Below are 26,519 nucleotides of genomic sequence, written 5' to 3'. Positions count from 1 at the left end.
TTCATTTTAAATTATACATTATGATATTACCTTCAACTGCTTTGGCTCTTACAGCATCTTCACGTGCCCTTTTATGTGGCTTCTTGTCTCCAGTGTTAACAGAAGATTGTCTTTCTGGAGCTATTTTAGACTATTACAATGGTAAGAAATATATCTATTCCTACCAATAATACAATATTTTTTGTATCCACTCCATATAGCATTGTTGTTGTCGTCAACACCAGATGCAAGAAACTTCATAAAAAGCCACATTTGATGCTGTAAGAGATCAAGCACAGGTCACAGTGCATGCTTTAAAATACGTGGGGGGGGGGGGGGGGGCACACTCACAAGAGTGCGCATTTCAGTTACAGCAGTTTGATTATTTCCTTCATGGCACAATATTACAACTGCTTTACATGAAGTGGTCTTAAAGTTGTCTTTCATTTATTGCAATCTTTTATTTGTGAAAGGAGAATGTTTTGTAGAAATAGGCCATATCCATCACTATATTGTTGAACTGGATATTGTTTATAGTGTAAAGGAGCTGAAAACTCTAAATGCAGAACACTGAAGGACGTATGTGGAGAAACAAATATCTGCTCTCCTCCAACAATAACTTTGCCCAACTGTGTTCTTTTAGCACATTGTAGAAGGTATTCCAGGTTTTTGTAGACAAGCTTCACTTCTCAATGCACCATGACTACTGCTACATACACTATCTGATCAAAATATCTGAACATCCCTGTATAATGTGGAACTGGCAACTAGATATCTCTAGAGTCAGACCCGCTAATATAAGAGGAGATGAAGAATACTGTCAGTAAAGAAGCAGTAACAACAGAATGGAAACTCATTGACTTGGAACATGGACTAGTCACTGGATGTCATATGAGTAACAAATCCCTTGAGGACATTTCAAACCTTCTATAACTGTCCATGTTGACTATTAGTGATAGTTCCAAAGTGCCACCAGTAGCCCAGCTAGCACAATGACTGTGCATAAGGAGTTAAAAAGAATGTGGTACAATGATGAGCAGCTCCCTAGAAGCCCCATGTTTTTGTAGTCAGTACAAAGTGACACTGGAGGTGGTGCAGAGAGACATGCCACAGGACAGTGGATGACTGTAAATGAGTGACTTGGACTGATGAATCACACTATACCCTGTGGCAAACTGACAGAAGAGTTTAGGTTTGGCTAATGGCTGGAGAACATTACCTACGGTCATGTGTAGTGCCAACAGTGAATTACACAGGAGGTGGTGCTAAGGTAAGGGAGACTTAAGCGTTTAGAGTGTGGTCCCTTATTGTAGTTAAGGAAATGCTAGGTGTGGAAGGATAATTTACAGCATTGTGTATTACCCACAACAGAGGAACAGTTCAGAGACAATTATCACTTTCACTAGCATGACAGTCTACAGTCATAAAGCAGCACCCGTGAGGCAATGGTCTGAGGACAATAACTCATCTGAAATGGACTGGCTTACCCAAGAGTCCTGACCTGGACCCACCAGTGAACCTTTAGGGTGAGTTAGAATGTCAAATTCACACAAGACCTCAGCATCCAACACCACTACATCCTCTGGTTTTTACTCTTGAGGTAGAACATGCTGCCAGTCCTCTCCACAGACAGTCTGACACCTCACTGTAGGTGTTCCCAGTGGAGTTCAAGACATAAAGGTGAAGGGTGGACACATCCCATATTAATGTTCACTAACAGGTATCCAGATACTTTTGATCAGATGGTGTATATGGAAAAAACATAGAACTTAACCCTCTGTAACACACTAAATTTTTGCAACAGTAAACTTTCCACAGCCAAAGCATAAACATAGCAAAACAGAACTTTTATTTATCTGCAACAAATCGAGAAGAATGCCATGCACAGAACACTGTTGCGTTTATGTAAATTCAATTAAAATAAAACTATAAATGTCTTGCTCTCACATGAGATGCAACAGTTGTCAGCCAACAATTTGATACAGGAGCAGCGATGCAGAAACCATTTTAACAAAATAATAGCATAGCCTTTTAATACAAGGTGCCAGGGAATTACTACCGAGACAACAATTATGAGTATATCAGAAGCCATAAATATAAAATTTGTAGCAAATATTTTTGACAACAACCTTATCAAGGACTTGAGTATCTCATATCAAACGTGTTTCTTCCTTTTCTTCATTTTTTAAAAAAGTATACAAATGACAAAATACTTAATCATGTGGAGGAGATTATAAGGGTAGTAGGATGACAAAAAAAAAAAAAAATCACAGCAACTTAAAATGACAAGCATATAACTTTTCCACTGTTTACTCTCAACACATCACACGGAAGATGTCTCTATGAAGTTCTGCAATTGTATAGAGGAAGCCTTCCAGAAAAACGTCCAATATATACACATACATACAACTAATAAAATGAACACGAGTCCACAGATACATTAACTAATGAAAACATTAAATAAATAATGTACAAATTTTGTGCTAACAATTTTCATCTTAAAAGTGTGTCAAACCACCACTCATTCTGAAATATTCAACAGATGCAACACATGCATAAAGGAGACATGGGAGAAGCATCAGACAAAGGTAACAGTTAAGACAAGATGCACAGAAGGAAACAATACTCTCAAAAACGTAGAAAATACTTACTAAGGGTCATTTTAATACTTCAGTTTTTATTTTTTGAATCAATACAGCACATTCTGCTTCTGCTTTTAATACTGAGCAAACTGAAGTATTAGAAACCAAGTACAACTAATCAGAGAGAAGAAATTGTGGAGAGTAAGTACACTCAAGACAATCTAATTTTGTAGCCAGTGAGAAACAAACAGAATGAACAGAAAATACAATGAGACCACCACAAATGGATACTATGTATCTCAATTATTTGTAGAAAAGGGAGCTTACAAGTAAGCAAAAGAAATTTTGAAGCACACTTTAACATGTAGATAACAGTGTAAAAAAAATAAATTATAAATAATGTGATAGGACCCTCAGTCTACTACATTTACCAGCCATCCACCTAACAGGCACACCAAGGAGGAATGATAACAATTGCCTTAGTACTCCTTATGTACATTTATTTCTGACTTGTTCAGACATATATAAAGCATTTGCACAGTAATACCAATATGAAAGTAAGGAAAGGGAAAGGTACTTAGCATGACCACAAGAGGTCTTAGTATGAGGGATGAAAATCAGCCATCAGTAGGATAAAATGGGCTATACATTTTTTATCCAATGGGTATCAATGAACAGATTTCAAGGGCGTGTTTAGAAAGAAAATATTTATAACAATCTTTTCTCAATTATGTTACACCCCACGTCACTTCCACACATCAAAGTAAATAATTAGACACACTTACTTTCACCTGTTCCACAAGTAACACGGCAGTGGTGGCACCTTAACTTCCTGCACTCCAAGTCATGTTTCTTAGACTCAATTTTGTGTTGTACTCTAAAGAATCTAATTCAGTTTACTTAACTATATGCATGATTACTTAATGTGTATTCTGGTATTTAATATTATTCCACTGTCCCTCAACAGCATTTGTAGCAATGGCCCTACGCTAATAAGACAGTCGACACATAGCTCTAGATAACAGAACTCCCACATTCATTCACATCCAACCACATCTGATGATAAATACAAAATAAATTTCCGACTCGTAACAGATATTGGTGAATGCTGGAAGTGGTACTATCAGTCTCATCTGGTAATTCTCAGTTACTGCCCCACTCGTGTTACTGCTGTAGCAACCGTTTCGCTGCAAGACTACGTAACTGTTTGGTATTTACTGTATCTATATTTCATGTATAGTTATATGTATAAGTATACATATATATACATATAGATTTTATATATATATTTGTTTATTTATATCTATTAAATCTAATCAAAGACAGTCTGACTGTTTGTACATAATATCAACATCAGCCGACTTCCTCCTGTAAACAAACATGTACTTCCACTTCACTCATAACTAACTGTACATTTAACTAACACCATTTTGGCAAGGCATAAAAGAAAGGAATAAAGGACTGACGAACCGGAAACTCGGTCCTCATTACATTCAGACTCAAAAGTCATCTCTCACAATATGTTCCAGCAAAAATCACAAGAGAAGGAAACATCCATGCCAGTTTCACCACTTAGTTGTCTACAACTGCTGTGCATGCTACGAAGAGGGCCGTGAGCACTGGAAAAGAACACTGGAGATTACAGCTGCCACTTGCTGATCGAGGATCTGGCTCATGACGAGGGATAACAGACGCTGTTCTTGCTGCAGGAAGAGCGGCCGGTTTTCAGGATGTCGTGCCAGATGAAGTAATGTACCAGCCGCACGCCTCAGCATATCCAGACTGGTTCCCATAGCATCTGGATTGTCTCTAAGTGCACCGATACCGTGCTGATAGGCTATCCCTAATGCAGTAGCTTCCGCCTGCTCGATGAATGCTACTAGCAAGGACACACACGGGCTCTGCAGTGCAACAGTACGTGCCACACCACTGTCCGCAGCGGCCAGGTAGTGCAGCATATTCACTGCAAACTCTCGTAGCACTTGCCCTTCTGAACGGCACAGAAGTCGTGTCAGCACAGCACACAGACGTTCCAAACGGGAGTAGGGTGGCGTAGCTACAACCAGATCTACATTAGAGTCCGTTACGCACAATTTGCACAGAGCTTCCAGTGCGAGGCGCTGGGGTGACAACGAGCCTGAAGATACTGGAAATGGGTCTTGCCCATGAGCAGCTGGACAAACTGCCCAGTGAAGAAGTCCATCAATTACGGGCCGCGACACTTCCTCAGGATGTTGACCGAGGTCCATATGACCGGCAATGTTAGCTGCTGTCACCAACACATTTTCGCGCACATGGTGCAAGAAGTCCCACCACCATTCCGCCTCACCTTGTAAACTGCTACAAGAATCTGCAAAGTCAGCATCTTCTTCACGGTCATAATTCCGCTGTTTCTGTGCACGAGGAGGATGTTCGTGGTGTAAGAGTAAAAGCTTCCCCAACAAACTAAGGAATGTAACATTTTTGGCAAACTCTGCTTCATTGCCCGGGACAAATGACAGATTCCTCAAAATATTTGAAAGACAAACACAACGCCTTGCCTTTGCATCCTGTGTATCAGTAACAAGGTAAAGGCTCGCTTCATCTCTCGCGTAACATTCGTCTTCATAATCTGACATACGTCTTCTTTTCAACGTTCCCGCAGGATCCCTTATTTGTATGCCGCCCCTGTTTTCTCCCTTTATCTCTGGTCTCACATCTGTTACTTTTGACTTTTCTTCAATTTCGTCACCATAGTCATCTTCCATTTTTATGTCTTTTCCTTCATGTTCAGAACCTTCGAGGAACACATCTTGTTCCATTTCTGTTTCCGTTTCTTCGTGTTCTTTTACAGTTTCGTCACAACTGTTGTTGCCATTACTACTTTCATTGCTTTCTAAACATTCGCAATTGTTAAGGCTAGTTCCTTCAACAGCATTTCCAGCACTTTCATTACCTTCACTGTTTTCTTCACTGGCAATAATTTCACTTTCAACACCTTCTTTGATCTTATAATCGCAACTGGATTCATTCGGTGTTGTGCTGTTACAGTTATCACCTTTGCTTATGTTGAATATACTACTCTCATTGCTATTAGAACTATTGCCGTTGTTTGTATGTTCTGTTTTTATGTTACTGCTGCTAAAATTATTTGTGTCACTAGTTTCTGATACAGCATTATCACTCTTTGTTTCAATATCCTTTGGTACATTTGGAGAATGCGGCAACTCCCTTTCATTATTACTACTGCTCTCACTTTCGACACAGTTTGCTTCCTTTTTCACTTCTACAGTTTCTTTAGGAGGCTCTAAGGGGTCTACGCAGTGTTCAGGCAGCAATGAATTTTCTTCCGTATTTTCCGTTTTTATCCACAAAAACACATCACTCAAAATAGTTTTAGTCCGTTTCACTTCATCACTATCCTGCACATCTACGAAGGAGCTGTCTTTACTCAAATGTTCCTCATTAAGTATCACATTAGATGCACTGCTCGCACTATCAATAACACCGTTGTCATCACTACATTCCACTTTTAGCACTATAGGAGGAGTTACACTCAAGTTTTCAATGGGATACGATTCTTCTTCACTTACTTTTGTCCAACAATCTTCTTCCTCTTCGGCACCTACAGTTCTACTGTCATCGAGCAGTCTCGCAAATGGAACATTACCAAACTCTCCTTGGAAACATGACACAATGTACTTCGTCGAACTGATGTCTGAAGAGGTCAACTGCCACGGGTCTTGAACCACATCATCGTTTTCTGCCAAGTCACCTTCAATGTCCCAGCTCTTCCGATTATCCACAACAAAAATCTCATTATCTTTGTTCACAATTCGAACTACCTCACCCTTTCTAGTCACAAGAGTATAATTTGGTGTCGATTTCATTAATGTGATGTGATCTGCAGGATCAACTGGCACTCTAACTTGCCCTAGGTCCACTTCCGGTGTTTCCACCTTTGGTGCCTGGAACCACTTCTTCCCAGAATCTGGAAGAGGCGAGTCAAACATGTCAGCTAAACTGCGTCTGAGATGCTCCAACAGCACATCAAGGAGTCCTGGCATGTGGGCTAGTCCAAAATATGCAACTGTGGTAGCATCAAACAAAAGGATGTTGAGAATATCCAGAGCCCAAGCACTCTCTGCCAGTAGGCCAGAGCACAGACTCATCATAAGCCTCCATGCTTCTACAGGTGCTACATCCCCTCGTGTCATTCGCTTGCGTTTATACAAAACAGGCAATGTTGCTTCCACACTTTCTGGAGGGAAAACGATCTCTCGCTTTGGGGCACTCTGTTGTTGGTAGACCTGCGCATTATTCATCCCAGGCGGCTGCGCCTGAAATAAGACACCAGTAGAAAATAAATATAGGTACAAAACATGGTCAGCAAAACTGACAAAACTTAACACATGTAATTTTTTCAACTTCAATTTGGATTTTTTTTTAATAAGTTTTACTTTATACTATGAAATGGGCTATGGGAGAAAATCAAATTCAAAAACTTTAAACATGTGCAAAATTTATACTCACCAGGATTATCATGCTTTGTTGAAGAACAGACTTAATACTTAAAAAATTGCAAGCCTTTGAGTAAGTGGCCCATGCATTGAGAATTAAAGAAATTGGTACATTAAGAGTAATGCAAGATCATCTACCTGAATGAAATACTCAGGAGGAGAGAAAATGCCTCTACGGAAACTAATAAAACCCCTATCTTGTTGTCATCTAAAGTCAACATAACTTATTGCACAATCATTAAGCAAGTTGAAAAGGGATGAGGCAAAAAAAATTAAACACTGTAACAAATACTGTATTATAATAGCCTCCAAGTTACCTTGCAAAATTTATTAGTCATGCTTCTCTGTGGAATGAAGTGATTCATGTTTTGGGAATGATTGGCAATTTGTTCCTTTGTTTTACCCAGTCATTACTAAATAACAGCTAGAGGCAAGCTGTTCTGCTGGTATGGTGGCACTGTGGCATCTCTGCACGAAGTACAAGTAACTTGCATATAGCAGTCCAGTTTCAACATTAAAAAGGATATGGCAAGTATATGTAACGTCAGCCATTATGTACAAGTGGCAACCTACGGTACTTTAATACAGTGTAATGGGTTAGAACGATATGCCATAATGAGTCATAACAGTACAACATGCTGTATACTCCACCAAAAAAATATGAGAGCTGACTTAGGATGAAGTGAGCAAAATGAATATACGCGATATAACTTTTAAAAAGTGCATAAAAAGCATTCATGATTCAAAGTCTGCACAAGAAAGGGAAACAGACAAAGGAGAAGAAATATTCTGACTGTAATGCTGGGGGAGGGGCAGGGGAGGGGGGCTTGTTCCTTATAACTGTCTCAGTAAGTGGTGTGGTCATGTGGAGCTGCTACAAGGATAACAGAAAATGAAGAGACACACAACTTTTGAAATCTATATAACTACAGCATTAAGTTATTTCACAGACTATTTGCATAGTGGAGGGTAAGTTATGAACTTCTGACTACTGATCTTACTAGTGGTTAGCCAGGTTCTTATTTTTATGGCATGTATCATATTTTGTGGTGATGTACAGTCTAGGCAGGTATCTGAAAATTCTGACAGTCTCCAATGGTTCTGCCTGATAAACAATAAAGCCTCTCCAATTCTACTTGTATAATGTGTACCGAAACAGTTGGTGACTGCAATTGTTTCATAAAGTCATGTAGTTCACTGAATTTCCATTTTCTTTAATGTTACCAACACAATCATTCCACATAACTACTTTTGGTGCCTGTTGATGGTATTCTCATTCAACATTCAGCAATCTATAGATGAACGCTTTTCATTCAGAGTCTGTAGTGAAGCTTCAACACCACAATGCCAGTAGGGATTCATTAACTCCACCAATGATTTTTTTAATATTCGCGACTCGAAAGAGTTATTCTTCCACAAGCTGAGTTCACTATTTCTCATTATCATTCTCCACCTATCAGACCACAAAATTTATTAGTTTAGTGTGGTACATAGTAAGGTTGGGGTAAAGTGATATGAAGTAGGAAGAAGTAAGTTGTGTAATGCAATATATTATCCAATAGGAAAATTCTGTTATTTTTGTAGGTAGCATACATGATGGGTGCAAATCTATTTTCATCTTTAATATGAACATTGTAGATGGCTTTTAAGAAAGATTGAGAAGCTGCAGAACATAAGCATTCAAAGTGGAGCACAAGCGTGCAAGATTTTTTAAAACGACAATTCTTAGTTGAAGATGATAATTTATGTCCTTTATTCTTTTAATTCATTCTTTTCTACAATGAGAACTAATAAATAAATTGGACTTTGCACTACTATTAACTGAACCAAACCACTGTCACTTCTGTTCCACATTAAGGATGGCTATAATAGGATAAGAGCCACATTTTTGTAAATTAATGTGCTCATATTTAAGAGAGAGAATGGAAAAGAATTAACTGTGTATACCTGAATAAAAACTGAACATGAACAAACTCAATGAATATCAAAAAATATCCTCGAAGGACTGGGTTTGGTGGCACCACTGTATAGTATGTGCATATACAGAGGGGTGGTTGTGTTATTGCTTTATTTGTCACAGTCATTAGTGATCAGATGGCAGTCTGAAGGCCTGTCTGTGCACCCTCTGTTTTGACTCTGCAGGCAGTAACTATGCCAAGTTTGCCATAATCATTTTAGGGTACAACCACGCCCTACTGATGAGTCAGCTCTCCTGTTGAACAGATTCAGCCATTTGAATGGTGTCACATTGGGGTCCTGGGGGAAGCGGTGGATGTATTAACGGATCGCTGCACATGTTGGACACAATATATCAGTGGCGTGTTGCTGCTTTCAACAAAGGTTTGTGGAACATTCCCATACCTGTATACCAGGCTCTGGACATCCTCACAGTACAGATGCACGACGAGATAGGTGCACTGTGCGAGCATTGGTGTCTGATCGATTATCATCCAGGGCCAAAATCTGTGCATATGTTGCACCTGTTGTGTCATCATGGAGCACTGGGAATCGTCTGCTTGCAGCAGGGATAAGATCACATGTGCCTCTGTCCAGAATATTACTGATACCACAACACTGTCAAGCATCACTAGTGATGGATGTACACACCTGTATGGTGTAGACCTGGTGAGCTGCCAACTCCAGAGTGTATTTGCCCTGAGCACGATGGTCACATCCCAGGTCTCATTGGGGGAGGGGGGGGGGGGGGGGGGAGCAGTCATGGTCATATTTGGTGTTTCTGCAGGTTAAAGTAACCAAAGCAAACAGTGCCCGTTGCCTTGCACAGGCTATTATCCCCACACTACTGCCATTTCTTCATAGAAAGGGATGTGCTTTTTCAATGGGATAACGCACATCCTCATACAGCTGCTGCAACACAAGCTCTTTGTGGTGTACAGAAACTGCCCTGGCCAGCAAGATCAACTGATCTCTCGGCTACTGAACATGTACAGGACATGATGAAGTGGGAACTTACTTGTTCTCTGGGGGCCTGCAAGAACCACGACCAAATTACTATAAAAGGCACAAGATGCTTGGGACAATCTATCACAGGATGCCATTTGACACCTTTATGATAGTTTGCATGTGAGAAAACACACCTGCATCAGTAAAACGACTGTCCTTGAGGCTGTTGCTTTTTTTCAGCAGTGTATATAGTCCCATAAAAAAATACTCAATACCTACTGTCAACATGCATACTGATTTCTAACACAGCAAACTAAGTAGTGCCTTAATCAAGATGACCTTTTTTTTCCAGTTTCAACATTTTGTTGCCAAGGAAACAGTAACTTTATTAAGTTTCTTAAAGCATTTATTAATGATTCTGTCAGCAGTTGCTGTATTTATATTAGGCAATTAGTTTCAAATGTTATAGGTTCTTTTTCATGCCTGGCCTACTGAGGCTGCACTGACAGTGCCTGAACAATAATAATAAACATCAAAGAGGCAATGCATGAGTCTGATTTTGACTTAGTAAAAGGCATGTGTGGATTGTAGCATTTTTTCTGGAATCATTTATACAGCTTATGTTGCCTCTTTGATGTTTATTATTAATATCAGGCACTGTCAGTGCAGCCTCAGTAGGCCAGACTTTAAAATGAACCTGTAAGATTTGAAACTAGCCGCCTAACATAAATACCGCAATTGTTGACAGAATCATTAATAAACGCTTTAAGAAAATATGATTTGTTATTACTTTTCTTTAATTTTACTCATCTTAACCTGTTTCCTGATGGAACCAGAAAGTATGTGTGTGTGGAGTGGGAGATCAGGGCCTATTGTTTTAAATGAAATCTCAATAGTGATACAGATTCACAAACCTTATATGATCTTTGAAATCTCTGTATCTGCAGTTTACCTCATGGTCCTAGCAGCAGCCGAGTTGCTCTATTACCTATAGCCATGTACATCTGATGGCAATCCTATTCAGTCACTCTGTGCTTCAGTCAAAAGCCAATACAGAATACCAACTGTACAAGCTGCTTTAATGGGGCACAAATGAAGCAACTACATTTGAGCATCCTGACACTGCACTATTTGTTCCTTTCTCAAATTTTAAATGCCTCATTTACAACCTACTAAATGGCTCACTTATTAACCATGCAGCTTACTCATGGTTGAACTTAAGAAATCTTGGACTGCAGCTGAAGCACTATGCAGAATTATTCTCACACTTACACATCATAAGAACTAAAACTCTATGGCACTATCACACTATATAACATTGACCTGCTGTCTGACCGCTACTTCATCTGAAAAATTGCATATTACCTCCTTGAGCTGCTGGTAAAATTCCTTATCAACCAGTTTCAGTTGTCTGGTCATCAGCAGGTTCATCAAAATATTTATGGCGTCATGTTAAGTGAAATTAAAAATCATTATCATTAGACGATAAAACCACAAATTATTGACTGCTATCACAAGATAATATAAGCTACATTGTAAGCTTATAAAAACTATGCTAAGTAGTGTATTTGTTCATGTTATAACTGTAATCCTCATTAATGCTGTGAACAGATTCATACCGCATACCAGATGTGCAGTACTAATCTGTTCAAAGTTTTAATAATGGTTACGGTTATAACATGAATGAGCACACTACATAGCACAGTTTTTATAGACTGAGGATGTAATTTATGTTATGGTGTAATAACAGTGAATATTCCACCGTTTTATCATCTGATGATGATTATTTTATATTTCACCTAATCTTAGGTTGTGAGTACTTTTATGAACCTGATGATGTGGGATGACAAACTAGCTGGGTAAATACAGAATTTTGCCAGCACTTCAAGGTGGTAATATGACATTTTTCAAATACATTAGAGCTGTGGGACACCATCTTCTGAAAATCCACTCAATCAGCACTGTGCAGTAGTATTACGAAGACTCACAGGCAGCACATGACCTTGTCAGCTGCTAGTGTCAAGTTTCTGAATTAGAGCTACCACTATGCCATAACAAAGCTCCCCATTAGTGTTCACGAGGCTGAGGGCACCCTACTAAATATCTGTAACAGGTTTATTTATTGGTCATAACACAGTACAAACATGAAAGCTTTATGTGTTTGCCAGATATGCCTACCATAGACACACACGCCCTCGACAGTGTGTTAATATTTGTTAAATGCTGACTTCAAATGTGTGCTTCGGAATCAATTTATGACTATTTATTAATATAACAGACAAAACGAGCCATATGTGATGTAAGACCAAATGCACATACTCTTTATTATGGGCACTTCATTTAATGAAATAAAAGTACATCGACTTCACAATGTGCTGCAAAATCATTTCACGACATGACCCGAGTTTAACACAATGGTTTGGAACAGTGTCTACAAAACACTGAATGTGTTTATTTTTCAATACGAAGCAAAGACTTTGACATACTGTAATGTACAAGCCTCTTAATTTTTTTTTTATAACACAGGTTGTCCTCAAGTTGTTAGCACACGAAACAAAGGCTTCTCTAAATGTCTTTCAGTATCTCGACACGGTACAAAAAGCAACACCATAAGTAGACTCATGATGTGTGTAGAAAATTCAGATTGAGTGAGAAAAAATTAGAAGCAGCGAACCTTTGAACCCGGTAGTTGCTGCATCGAATACGGCTTTCCTTCCGGTCGGAACGGAGCACGTGGGCTAACCATTGGTGGCCTTAGGAGTGAGTTTTGATTAATATCAGGAGTCTGAATACTTGGAACCCACTGCTGCTGTGCCTTAAGGAAAAAAGAAAGAAAGAAGTAAATAAGACTCTGAATAAAATACTTGTGTTACTAAAATTATTTATAGTAACATCTCTGACAATTTCACTAACATCTTCAATCTCAAAAAGAGTAAGAAATACACAGTTCACACAAAAATTATGGTTACGGATGTCTTCAACCATAAACAACTAACCCTATATGGGCAAAAGTGACAGAGAACATCGTAATTCAAACTGTAACACAATACCTGTTGTGGAGGCTGATACGGTGACTGTCCACTAGCTTGGTAGCGGTGCTGGTCCCACTTGCTGTTAGCTGGCTGACCAGGCACAGGACCACCAGCTCGTTGAGCATTTTGGTTCCACTGTGGAGGCCCTTGTGGAGCAGGTCCTTGTGGAGGGTACTGTGCCCGATACTGAGTGTTACCACTACTCCAGCCTACAATACAACAAATTCTCTATTTTAATCAAACCACATTTAAATCAATCTCATGAGATGCATTTATGTCTCATCAAATACTAGAACATCTCACTCTAATGTGAATCCCTCCAATAACTACATACAACCAAGAATATGAGAGTTTAACCTAAGAGGCTCGTTATTAATCCTGCTGCAATGTATTTCGAATGGAACAACAAAGTGTCTGGATCTGAGGAAATTAAAAAAACAGAATTGCATAACTTAGCTCTCTTAAATGTTCACTGTTAACTTTATTAATCTGAAACTGATTACAGGTTTAAATCTTTAGAAAACCAACGCAAAGTTAAAAACTAAGTAAATAAAAGTCTCCAAGGCACTAATTTTTTTTATACATTCTTGCACTTCCAGTTAACATATTACTGTCCAACAAATCAAGTTTGACGAACCTACACAGATCAACATTTTTTCAGTTGCCAATTCATTCAGTCATCCCAAACACAAGAAAACATTTTTGTAACATTCCATAAAACACTAATTCTCATTTATAAGTACTGAAATGGAAAATTGTAAGTACATTTCATTGATACAATACATCCGAAAACACTTGCAAAACCACAATTAACCATGAGCTGTACGATTTATTTATATATTTTGTGTTCCGGAGAGCTGTGTTGTAGATATATCACAGGGTATTGAACATGTCAGTTTTACTGATGTGTTATGGTATTATAAAAGTAGTACTACTATTCATTTTTAATATCTAAAGCTCAGGTTCTAATACTAAAAAACAAATTTTGCAGTTAAATAAATATTACAGAAAATGTAAATATTACAGTACATATATAATATAAAAATAAATACATTTACAACAATAAATAGACAGGATCATAAACACTCTATGGTCTAAAATGACACACACAACAGGAACTGACTTAAATTTCTTTAAACAAGAGCTCGTCTTGCCATCTGCCAAACCTAATTTGTGAAGAAAGGGCACTAAAAACCTAACAGCCCCTGAAGTGCATCTCCTTCCAAACTAATGCCAAGTTTGCATGCCAAAAGTGGATATCGCCTTTTCTTCTAGATCATGATTACGATATGCTCTAGTAAGTTTGAAAAGGGGCTTTTCCCCCGAAATTACTCAGGCTGTAGATTTTGGGATATAAGGAGGCGCCAAAGACAAAACAGCACATGAAAAATCTGTGCTCAAGCTTAAGATGGGTTTGAACATTACAGTGCTTTAATAAATACAGAACTTTTAATGGTGGTAATGTCACCAACTTCCTACAATCTGTGAACTAACTCAACCAATCAGTTATTGGGCAGCTATAATTTAACCGGATACATTAAATGTATTCACAGTTGTGAATATGGACAACCATCAGCAGTATAGCGGAATGACAACAGAGAAAATTTGTGGCGAACCAGGACTCAAACCAGATTTCCAGCTTATCGTGAGCAGTTGCCTTACCATTAAGCTATATAAGCACGACTCATGACCAGACCCAAACTTCCACATGTTTCCAACCATGTGTCTACAACCTGCACTCGTACATTCATATGTATATTCTCGTACAGGGGAGACATTTTAGGCAAAAGTCACTTTGCCCGGTGTCAGTAGATAAATATTATATTTCAGTACCTGTGTTATTCAGAATTACAATGCGCTGTTCCTTTGGACATGCATACAATGATAAGGTGACCACTTGTGGTAATCGGGAAATCCAGGTTCGAATCCTGGTCTGGCACAAATTTTCACTGTTGTCACTCCGTTAAACAGCCATGGCTGTCCATATTTGCAGCTGCAAATACATTTAATGTATTTCATAACAGCTGTAGTCACCACAGTGTCTTTTCCTTCAGGCATGTATGAACATTTACCCAGTCAGTCACCTAGTCACATGCACAGACACCAATTTGCCTCCTTGGTTAAGGTATCAATCAGAGTTGCTGGTACAGAGGAACATACACAGAAAACAGCAAGTAGCAGGAAGCGGAATAGGACATTAGACACAGCAAAGGGTGTTGGACAAGCATGTGTAATGACTAGGGACTGGAAAATGTAGCACCTATTTTTGGCAAAATTCGTGTCCAGTTTCTTAGTTTGTAAATGACTAGACACACAAATTTAAAAGGTTGACACACTACATGAAGGCAAATAGACAAATTATTAGTTCTTTGAAATCAACTGTTAAAAAGAGTGCTGATTGGGGGCTTTTGACTGGCATGTTTGTTTTTGAAAACACTTCAACAACTTTTTCTACCGAAATGGCTTTTGTTTTCTTCATTTGGCTGTATTTATACTTTCAAAAAAGATTGTTCTGTTGCAAAGCACCAGCATTTTCTCACCAGTTAACTGAATTCCTCTCAGATTAAGGTGTTTCTGGACATTATTTGTCTTTTCTTGCCCAATCTGAAGATTAAAAAATCTGCAGACTATTAATTTCGACCTTCCGTGGGCATTCATAGCCCTACAACCCATGCTTGACAACACTACAGATAGAACTGACAAGACACTTAGCGTAAAGTAAATCGATCATACGTTAGCTTGGTTTTAACATTAGAAGAATTATTTCTGCACCATCAAAAAACATTAAAGACTGTTTTCCAATCACTATAGCACAGAGGGCATTATAGGCTATAGTCACAGACGGCAGCAAGTGTAAACAGACTAGAATTTTGACCACCACAGGGGAAGGAGCAGTGTGGGGAAACAAACCCCGCCTCCATTTCATTGGGCAGCAGCCTACAGCAGAACTGACACACTGTCACAGGGATTGCCGATCTCTTCTGGTGTTGTAAGAGTCATAATTGAAATCTGTGATGGAGCAGGATTAGTCGCTTCACTTATTTCAAAATAAGAAAAGAAAACAATGAGTAACACACAACACAAAGCATTTGGGGTAGCTACCACACAACTGCTTGTTGAAGTTGCAGAGTATTGTTAATGATACAGGCCGGAACTCTAGCGGTACATTGCATTACGCGAGTGTGTGTTAAACAGACCACTCAATCATCCACAATTGGCATCACACCAGATCATTGAGTGTATTGATACATCCTTGCATTTGTACACTTTATTTTGCACATAGGTCCTTGTGCACATTATCTATCCAAATTGGGTTTCGTCATATGGTGTATAATGCCAGTGACTGCTTACATTTTCGATATTCTATGCAGAAAATACAGCCATTTCAAACTTTCGCTAACAAATAGCTCATCTGGATACAGTTCGCTATGAAATGGCATCTATTAAGTAATTTCGCATTTTGAGGCAGAATTCACATTTATTTTGGATTTATCGGAAAATGTGAATTATTCCAGTCCCAAGTAATGACTCATTATTAAAGGTACCTATTTTCTGCAAAGTGCAAAATCACAAAATTTTACAAATTTTGTTCAAACTGAGTAACTGTTTATCTTTAAGAAAAATCACAAAATAAATGATGAAATTGTGTGGAATCATATCATTTGAAGTTAATGGAGTAAATTCAATTAAAGTTATGGCAATGAAATACTAATATTGATGACACTCGATTCTACACTACTTCGATACATTGAATTCAGTATTGCTAACTAAACTTCCTGCACAGGGAAGTAAAGTAAAATTAATTTTATGTGATGCTGAAATAATAGCACTGATTATGTGTGTGTTTTAAACAATATGATAAATACAGTCTTTTCTGCTGTAGGAGATGGTATTTCTTGCTCCTAAGATGAGGTAGTGGTGAAATGTACCAAACATCAATTATACCTTGATCAAATCTCATTTCTTAGGGTCTATTTCATTATTTTGTTGTTGCTGGAATCCATATCCTGATTTGTAGGTAATGGTTTGAAAAATATTGAGACAAACTGGTAGTTGTACTGGAAAATAGTTCATGAAGAACATGTCATAGGTAGAAATACAAATGATGCCAGAAATTATATTCATTATGAAGTCAAACTTGTTAAGCATCATTTCTCTCCTAAGATGAGGGTATTGCTGAAGGACAGTCAGTAACGCTCAAATGCTACAACTCTATCTACATGAGTGCAACAGTAAAATGTAATTTCTAGGCATTAGTTTTGAAGACAACTGGTACACAATCTTTATATCAAAGGCAAACTAATGTACCATACTCTGGAAGATATATAAATGTTGTAATGTATTTGTTTCCCAAATGAACCTACATTAAACTCAACCTGAAGACACATTTGTTAGCATAACTAGTCTCGGTGAACTATTGTGGAAGGTTACTTAACCCTTTCATTGCTACAGAGGTGCTCTTTGCATTCTGTGTTGAGGTGGCTTTAGTTAAGGCTTTACTGCTCTCCAGATGTTGGTGCCTGTGCCGAGACACAGTGTTCTATGAAATCTTTTTTCAAAAACTATTAAGTGAGAAACACTTATTTTTGTATATCTTACCTGATCCCCCTCATGCACACTAAAGCTATCAGTTGGTTTGTTGCTTGTTCCATAAAGTTTGTTAATTGCTCCACACATAAAATTCATGATAATTATTATGATGTGGAATGTGACAATAAACACATAATTTTTATCTACAGCTAAATAAAAAATTGAAAATAATGGCTGCATGTTTGCCATTTACAGTTCTTCTAGATCTTCTTCTGCTTCTTTTAATGACTAATTATCTCTACTCAAGAATTGCTCTATGGTGTATAGGGAGTTATTAAGCGGAAAGCTCTTTAATCTACTTTTGGAAATACTTCTGCTATTTGTTAAACATTTTATTCCCGTACGTAGACTTTTAAAGAGCTGTACAGTTGCATATTTAATCTCTTTCTGTGCCGAAGTTAGGTTCATTAAAGGGTAATTTTTCCTTCTAGTGTTGTATTTGTGAAGATCAACGTAACTGTAAAATTTGGACTGATTACTGATTATAAGTTTCGTAAGTGAATAAATGTGCTGTGAGGCTGTGGTTAATATTTCCAGCTGCTTAAAGAGATATCTCCAAGATTTACACGTGCACACTCCATACATAACTCTATTTAATTTATAATGGGCCACAACCACTTTTTGCCTAGGCGAGAAGTTAGCCCAGAGTATTATCCCATATGACATCAATGAACAAGCAAAATATTTTAGCTTGCTGACTTCTACATTCACAAAGTTGACAATTACTATTATGACGAAAGTAGCAAAACTTAAACATCTTAGCAGGTCTACAGTATGGTTTTTCCAGTTTATGTTTTCATCACATTCACACCGAACACTTTGCAATTTCCATCCCAGTTTATTATTTACTGTTGGTGTACTCAGTTAATAGAATGGAGGATATTCTCAACAGTACAAGAGCGGGTTAAATGCATTTTTTGAAAGTTTACAGTAAGCCCATTTGTGCAAAACCATTCAGTAACTTTCACAGAAATATCATTTACCATTTTCTTTGTTGATGGTTCATTGCTTTCTTTGTTGATGGTTCATCGCTCAACTTCACAAAAATGCTTGTATTATCTGCAAACAGAATTAATTCTGCTTCCCAATGCAAATAAAATGGCACATCATTAACATGAAGCAAGAGCAGCAATGGACCAATGCTACGTCGGAATTCATCAAGCAAGCAAGAAATGGTCAATAGTTATTTACTTGGAATGTTTTTTAGAGCTCTGAGAAGCTGGATGTCAAGACATTTTGGAAAGGTTTCCTCTTAAATTCCATGCTTAACAATACACGAGCCCTTCAACAAATAGTTAATGGTGGCACAGGGACACACGAACACAAAACATATATCTGTATGGTTCTAAGCATAAGTCAGAGATGATGGATGCTCAGCTTTCTGCAAGGTATCTCGCGCCCATCCTTTTTGCCCTTCTATACAGAACCAGAAAAAATTATCACCGAGTACTGTAATTACCCGTGTTACTCAATTCTATTTACTTTCTATGCAGTTCCATATAATGCGGCAATAAACTGTAACGTATAGTATTTCATATTTCCAAAATTGGAAAATTAATCCCTTGATATATTGACTTTTCTTCACAAACTGTTCCAAAAATGTATTTTATTATTAATGAAAATAGCTTTTGAAGTAAGTGTGACTTACAAATTTTTGAAGATCACTGTTAATAAAATCCAGAATATACTTGTGCACTGGACTTTCACTGAAGTACCCTGAATCATAAAGTCATTTTGTAGTTTGTGTGTAGATATGGAATCAAATCATGTGTTTCACAGTGTGTCCCTTTGAATGGAAATATTGGTGGAGCTAGTCACAGTACAGTATAAGTATTTATCTCGTATCACTGGTGAGTGCTTGTCAGTCATCTGTTCAACTTTCATCACTTTCAGTCTCCAACGAAATAACATCACATACTACTTCACTTTCTGGGGTGCTAAATTCAATGTCAAACTTAGGATCACTGTACAGCCATCCATTTTAAAGTACCCAAAGCTACAAACAGTAAAGGTGATATCCACTGGCAAACACCTGAACCAGAACACAATATCTAGGCTACAAATACGGGACTGGATGCCCCCTAGTGGCCGAACACTTAACTACCCATGCTGAAACGGATGTAAGCAAGGCTTTACGTTTTCAGAGGTCTGTTCTTAAGTTGCTGGGATACACTTGGGATTTTAAGTTTTTGTCAGAATAATAAAAACTAACTCTGGCTTTATGTTAAAGTGTTAAATTTTTGAAATCAAGTATTGCCTCTCTATAGTTTCTCATTTGTAACTAATGAATTATTTTCATTACATACAACAAATAGAAGATGTTTGGGTTGAATCAATACAACTGACAAACTGTGGTTATCAAAAATTAAGTCTAATGTACATGGCACAAAAAAATCCCAGAAACAAATAATTCCTGGCTGTTACACCACAAAGTAAAGGGAAAAACAAAGATGATGATGATAGGTCCACAATATCAAATTATGAAACTTTACTGTCACTTTAAAACATGAGGAATATCACATAAAATAGCTAAACAGAGGGAGAAAGTTCATATTGTCCTCATAAGCTGGGAAGAGACCCCTAACAGCACCAAGAACTATGTGACTTAGCTTCTTTTTCCTGTCCCCAATCTTTAAACTTTTAAGAACCCTCCAAATTACAGTGCTTACCACTTACCATATATAGAAGGCCTTTGTTGACTATATGGTGGATAGGGAGACTGCTGTGGGTCTTTTGCAAAATCTGGATGCCTTCTAGGGGTCTGTGGAGCTGGAGGTGGCATTGATTTACTATGAGGGCTTCCAGGATACATCTGACCACCTGGGCCAGTTGCAGTAGCTGCTTGTTGACCAGAATATACCTGTTGGCAGTATTTACTTTCAATTGTAACTATTTTTCACAAACAAATATCAAATAACAACACAAACTGTAACAAAACTATCACTTCTGTTTCTTCATGAATAACATTAAAAAAAAAGTGTTTATACATTACTGTTCACAAGCTCCTTGCTGTTAACTGCACTAATTATTCCTGGTAATGAACTGCAATTGTGCTGTACATTTTCACACTTTCCCCTTATTAGAAACAGTACATCAGAATCATAACATTTTTGTATCAGTGAGAATGTGATCTCATATCTACCTGAATAATAACTATGAGGAAGCTAAAAAGATATAAATGATCCCCAATTATACATAATGTACAGACAGTGTATGTATAAAATAAAAAAAATTAAAATACACATTTGTTTATGACGACTTGAAATTTTCAAACTCTGTTCAGAATTAGGTAGGGGTGGGCTTTTAGCTTAAAACTTGTTGGCAGAAAAGTAACAAGTATGCTTTGTGTGTCCCAGAATGTGTTATAAATTCATATTGGGAAGAAATTCATATTGGGAAGAAATTCAAACTGGTGTTCAAGAAATCATAAAATTTATATGAAGTGTTGTTACTGCAACAATTTCAAAATAGGAATCACATGAATTCAAGTGATCAAATCTCAAGAACTTTGTTTTAGAATATTAAGACTGTTAATTTTTACATTTCAACTGAGGTTTTTGCACATAATGAAGCCTAACTAGATAATAATATTGTTGGTTTCAACTGAGAATACTGTATTATTAATCTCGAGGGTGGAAGTGTTGCAGGCATATTGTCCTCCTTAAGGCAGAGTACATTACACTGTTTATTCAAATAACGGAAAACCTAGGATGAGATGATAACAAATAAAGAGTTATGATAGATAGCTACTCACTACACAATGGTGGTGGTGAGTGGAAGACAAGCACATTGAAAGAACACTGCTACATACTATCAGTGAATGCCCAGAGGGGGCAGTGGCAGTGTGTGTGTGTGTCTGTGGGGGATGGGGAGGAGGAGAATTTGTTGCCTACATCTGACAAAGGGAATAGTTTGATAGCTGATATTACAAAGAGACTCAAAAAGTATGTTTCATAATATAATTGCAGTCTAAGTATATTTTCTTGAATGTTCCACTACACTTCAAAGTGACACAGATACACGACATTTTTCAACATCATCAATTCTCTGTAAATAATGATCAGAACGTTCTGTCTGTCAGTCAGTCAGTCCCTCGACAACAGATATCTGCTCCTCTGTCATGAAGCCATTTGAGCATTATTGTGTGAACATCCTCATCATCGGAAAATCTGTGACCGTTTCAAATCAGTTTGTCAATTGCTCGGACATTGTCATCTGTAGTAGATGCCACTGGTCATCCTGCCCTATCAGCACCATTCACACCCATGCGGCCTTGGTCACACTGTAAGCACCATTTTGCTATGGCTGGATGCAACACTGCATTTTGTCCATATACTACCAGAATTTCAAATTGCATTTGTGAGAAAATTAGACTTTTATCCATAAGATTTTTACAGACTCAAGTACTAAGACTTTGCAGCTTTGGAGTATGTTTACAGTTTCCGTGCCATTTCACTTCCACACTGTGATGCAGTTGTTATCCATACCACAGTAGAACAGTGTCTGCAGGACATCTAGAACATGTACTCTCTTTTGACAATGTGCCATTCTTGTTGCACAATAGTCTTAACATGGGGCAACCAGTGTAACTTACTATTTCAAGTACCCTCGTATATAGTAGGCCTCTTTCAGTGTATGTCTCTGCACTTCAAAGCCTCCTCTATGTAGTGAATACTGACCTATCCCATTACATATTATTATTACACTGTTTATTGACAGTTTTAAAAATGCAGACTGATGGTAACATCAGGTATGTATGTAAAAGATTTCACATGGTGTTTCCTACATCAAGTGCAAATAGAAATTTGTGTCCAAAGTGATTATTTTTGTATCGTATACTTCTATCATATCAAGTGACATACTCTGTGTAGTTTACTCATGAGGTAACGTGCAAGTCAGATTTCATCCTAAGAAGAACATTCTTTACCACGAAGTCCTAATAACTGTAAATGTAAACATTTTTGCTTCTCTCATCTATAAAAAGAACAAAACTAATGAACTTATGCCACAGTAGAGTTCCATCAGAATATCAACAGAACTACGGCAACTTTTGATTACCCATAAATAACTGTGTAGAAAGAGCAAAACTAAAACAAGTTGTGAAATTCGATTTTTTAAAAAACCTATGATCTGTAGAAGGTTGACGTGTTTTCATGATTTTTACTGTATATACTAACTACCCTTAATTATTATTATGTACCAATGACGAGTACATTAAACAGTAAATTATCAACTGCAAATACACATTTTTTATAATAAAATTTCAACTATGTTGAGACACACTGTGTGGAAAGTTATCTGTTCAATGACAAGTACACACACTATTCTTCTTCATTCTTACAGTAAGTTTACCTGTAATGATAATGTAAATGTGTGACTTTCAAAGAGCTTACTACAGAGAAATTATTCTAACCAACATAATTAGAAAATTACCTTTCAATGGACAACAGAAATTTTCTATTGACATGTTGTGTTTAGTTCCATCTGCACATGGTGGGCAGAGAGGGGGGGGGGGGATGATAATACATTCCCAACTACTGTCTTATTTTCTCTCCAATTTTAAAATCTTCTGCCAACAGTCCATCCGACACTGCATTAGAAGCAACTTCAAGAAATGTAGATTTTTTTTTTATCTCCCCTCTGAGTTTTTAAAAATGTAGACCTCTCAGGCTGAGCACTAATTTAGCTTAAGTAGCTTCAATGTATCATTGACATTTATTTGTAAGAGTCTTGAATAAGTAATGGGTGTGCTCAGAGTTTTGGAATGCCACAGGCAAAGTCAGCATTTTGGTAGATATCATCACTGCTCCTCTACAACCTTCTTTTGATTTGCTCTCTTTGTACCATTCAACTTTGTTCCATAAAATGTTAAAGAAACCTGCCAGTATTACCATTACATCTGAAAGGGGCTGGAAAATCTCAAATGAGTGAACTTCAAAGGGAAGCTAAAACTTCGAGAAAAGTGTATGCCATGAATCACTGATGTTTTGATAAGAAATGATTGAATATGCACTGAGTAATGTAACACTACATGAACTCTATTGATAAAAGGCCATGCACAGTACTTCTATAACATAAATATATAATAATGTGTCTATGTACATACCAGCTGTACTATATTGTTATGCACTGTGCAGTATCTGTAGCATACCATACAAACAGGTGTGAACAGTATTGCATGATGTGGTATTGGTACAATCAGGCCCAAAACATACAATATTTATAATGACAAGAAAAACAAATTACAGAAGACGCACAGTTTCACACGTGCACCAAGTGGCTACAGTCATGAAGATCCACCTTCCTCTTGATTGAAATGTGAATTCACTTCATGATCTGTGCTTAGTCAGTGAAAACTTAATGAAGCACAATTAGATGCAATTTTAATATACAATACTGATTTGGCAATGAGGCACTCAAATACAAAATCAGTAGTTTGACACACAGGATATCAGTCTAAAGAATGTGACAAACGAGGGAGCAAATCATATCACAGAATTAAAGAATTTAAAAGAAAGGCAGCTAATAAAAACTGAAACTGTTAGTGTTACAATGCTGTCCTATGAAACCAGCCGAGGCTGTTATAAAACTGTAGCTACACATATTTTATAATTGGTTATACTCGTGTCTAAATTAACCAATCTTGAAACACTTATTAAGAAAATGTGGATGGAAATCTCGGAAGTCTCAAAATTAAAAGTTTTGGGCACCACGTACATCTAGACAAACATTGCAGTAAACCTTTTAGAGATCTGAAAAATTGTGGGCTGTTGAACTTGCGGTAAGACTGTTTGGAAGTTAAAAATTTTCAGTAACTGCAATACAGGCTGTAACAACATTTACATGGCTTAAATAGAACTACTCAAGAAAGAATATACAATCCCTTAATTGTCTATGTCCTCAATGAGAAAGTTACAAGGCACAGTAACACAAATGGTACAGTTATGTATGGATGAAAAGGGAAACCATATAATTTAGATATCTCACTCAACATAGAACATAATTACACATATACTTAAGAAATGGTATGACACACTCATGCATTTACAATTTCTGTGGCACAGCATTTGGAGCTGTAAAACCTTATGTGATGTAACAAAATATTTAATATTGCATTGCTTCCTACAGTTATAATCACTGACTAACATGACACAGTGATTAGTGTACCACAGGTACATTCATCCACCCAAATATGGGTTACACATGGTTGCCGTAAAAAGCTTACAGTAAATGGAGGGATGATTTACTTGAAAAGAAACATCCCACTCCATTTCCATATTTATCTTCTGTCATCTTCTTTACAGTTGTAGGTATTCAAAAATACATCGCATTGATCCAGAAAATGTAAATGAATATCAGCATTGTTATTTCTTTCACATTTTAATGAAGAAGTATGATTTACTTTTATACAAATGACTATAATTACCGGATCTTGACGGTAATAGTCTTGCTGTGGTGGATACCCTGTGGGTTGCTGTGCTGGTGGTCCCGTAGGTGGAGCAGGATAGCCAGTACGTGAAGGATAGCCAGGTGGCTGGCTGGGCCCCCCGTACCGGTTGTGTCCAAAGGGATCTTGACCACCAGCCGACTGCTGCGTCCCACTACCTTGTCCATAACTCCTGAAAATAATAAAAGACTAATTGCAACACATTATTTTCCTAATTACAATGCCACCAACTGTTACCTCAATATAGATTCTCACATTTGCTCAATTTTAGACTACTGCCAGCCTATTCTCTGATAGAACAAATGTTCTTGCTAAGCCAAAGACAATATGCAATAGACCCAAATGAAAATTTAATATTCTCTTGTTTTTACTTTCAAGCAAAGGTAGGTGTGTGTGTTTTTTTTTTTTTTTTTTTCTTTTTTTTTCTGTTTGGAGCTTACGGGTGCTCAGTGTTGAGGCTATCAGTGCCCTTACATATTTTGAAAGAAACAAATATGATTAAAATGTTCAAAATTGTTGTCTCACAGTGTGAAGGAAACCTATAAAATGACACTCATTCACTCACTCCCATGCCACTCACATGGAACCACACAATCACCATGTCTCACAAGAATTAATACAATGGAGAAGGGTGAAAGGCACCATTCCTGGGATTAAAATAGAAGTAAAACCACAGAAGAGCTAAAGGAAAGGCACAGGGAAAAGTGACTGGTCGACCACTTACAAAAACATGAGTGACCCAGTCATCCTGTTAACAGATTAGGAACATCATCCTAAAATTTTTGGAAACACGTTGGAGATATCACAAAATCTTAAAACTCTCAAACACATTCCTTTCAATGTCACTTGAAACAAAGGGGACATCTGCTGCTGCCGCCCTCTGGTCTAAAAATAAAACATAATCTAGTAAAATGTGGTGCACAGTCATCTGTATGCTACAGGCAGCACACACTGGAGGAACCTCTTGGCAGAGCAAGAAGCCATGCATCAGAGGATTGGCCTATGTGAAGACAAGTAAGCAGGACTTCATCCCGTCTTTGTGGCCAAAGCTTATTACCAATCACTTCCACCCACCCAATCATCTTCCCATTGACACACTGTTGTGGATTGGCAAGACAGCCAACCCACTATGAGAGGAAGCCGAAAGGCACACGTTTTAGCTCACGCAGGCTGGCATGAGGTCTGGAACAGGTCAAGGAAATGAGACTAACAAAAAACGAACGTAGCTGCTGGAATACTTAACTTAAATCCATAAATGGTGAACATCACTCTTGACGGTACATGTCTTACAGCATCAATAGTAACTGGTAATGGCGCTTTGCTAGGTTGTAGCAAATGACGTAGCTGAAGGCTATGCTAACTATCGTCTCGGCAAATGAGAGTGTAATTTTTCAGTGAACCATCACTAGCAAAGTCGGCTGTACAACTGGGCGAGTGCTAGGGAGTCTCTCTAGACCTGCCGTGTGGCGGCGCTCGGTCTGCAATC

General features: G+C 37.7%; 2 protein-coding genes across 2 annotated transcripts in view; one reads left to right on the top strand and one right to left on the bottom strand.

Moving 5' to 3' along the window:
* LOC124721751 (katanin p60 ATPase-containing subunit A-like 1) overlaps positions 1-26,519 on the top strand; it is a 203,053-nt gene that overhangs the window by 15,051 nt on the left and 161,483 nt on the right. The gene's annotated exons all lie outside the window — the stretch shown is intronic.
* LOC124722348 (trithorax group protein osa-like) overlaps positions 4,125-26,519 on the bottom strand; it is a 62,758-nt gene continuing 40,363 nt past the window's right edge. The window contains exons 5-9 of the mRNA XM_047247521.1: positions 25,013-25,205; positions 20,263-20,446; positions 13,015-13,205; positions 12,639-12,779; positions 4,125-6,880 (exon numbers count right to left, since the gene is read on the bottom strand). Of these exons, the coding sequence (XP_047103477.1) occupies positions 4,160-6,880; positions 12,639-12,779; positions 13,015-13,205; positions 20,263-20,446; positions 25,013-25,205 (3,430 nt within the window). The 3' untranslated portion in view covers positions 4,125-4,159. The remainder of the gene's footprint in view (positions 6,881-12,638; positions 12,780-13,014; positions 13,206-20,262; positions 20,447-25,012; positions 25,206-26,519) is intronic.

The sequence above is a fragment of the Schistocerca piceifrons genome, chromosome X (assembly GCF_021461385.2).
Source record: "Schistocerca piceifrons isolate TAMUIC-IGC-003096 chromosome X, iqSchPice1.1, whole genome shotgun sequence".
NCBI lineage: Eukaryota > Metazoa > Arthropoda > Insecta > Orthoptera > Acrididae > Schistocerca > Schistocerca piceifrons.
The sequence above is the reverse complement of the archived record's forward strand: the minus strand, read 5'-3'. Positions and strand labels throughout refer to the sequence as shown.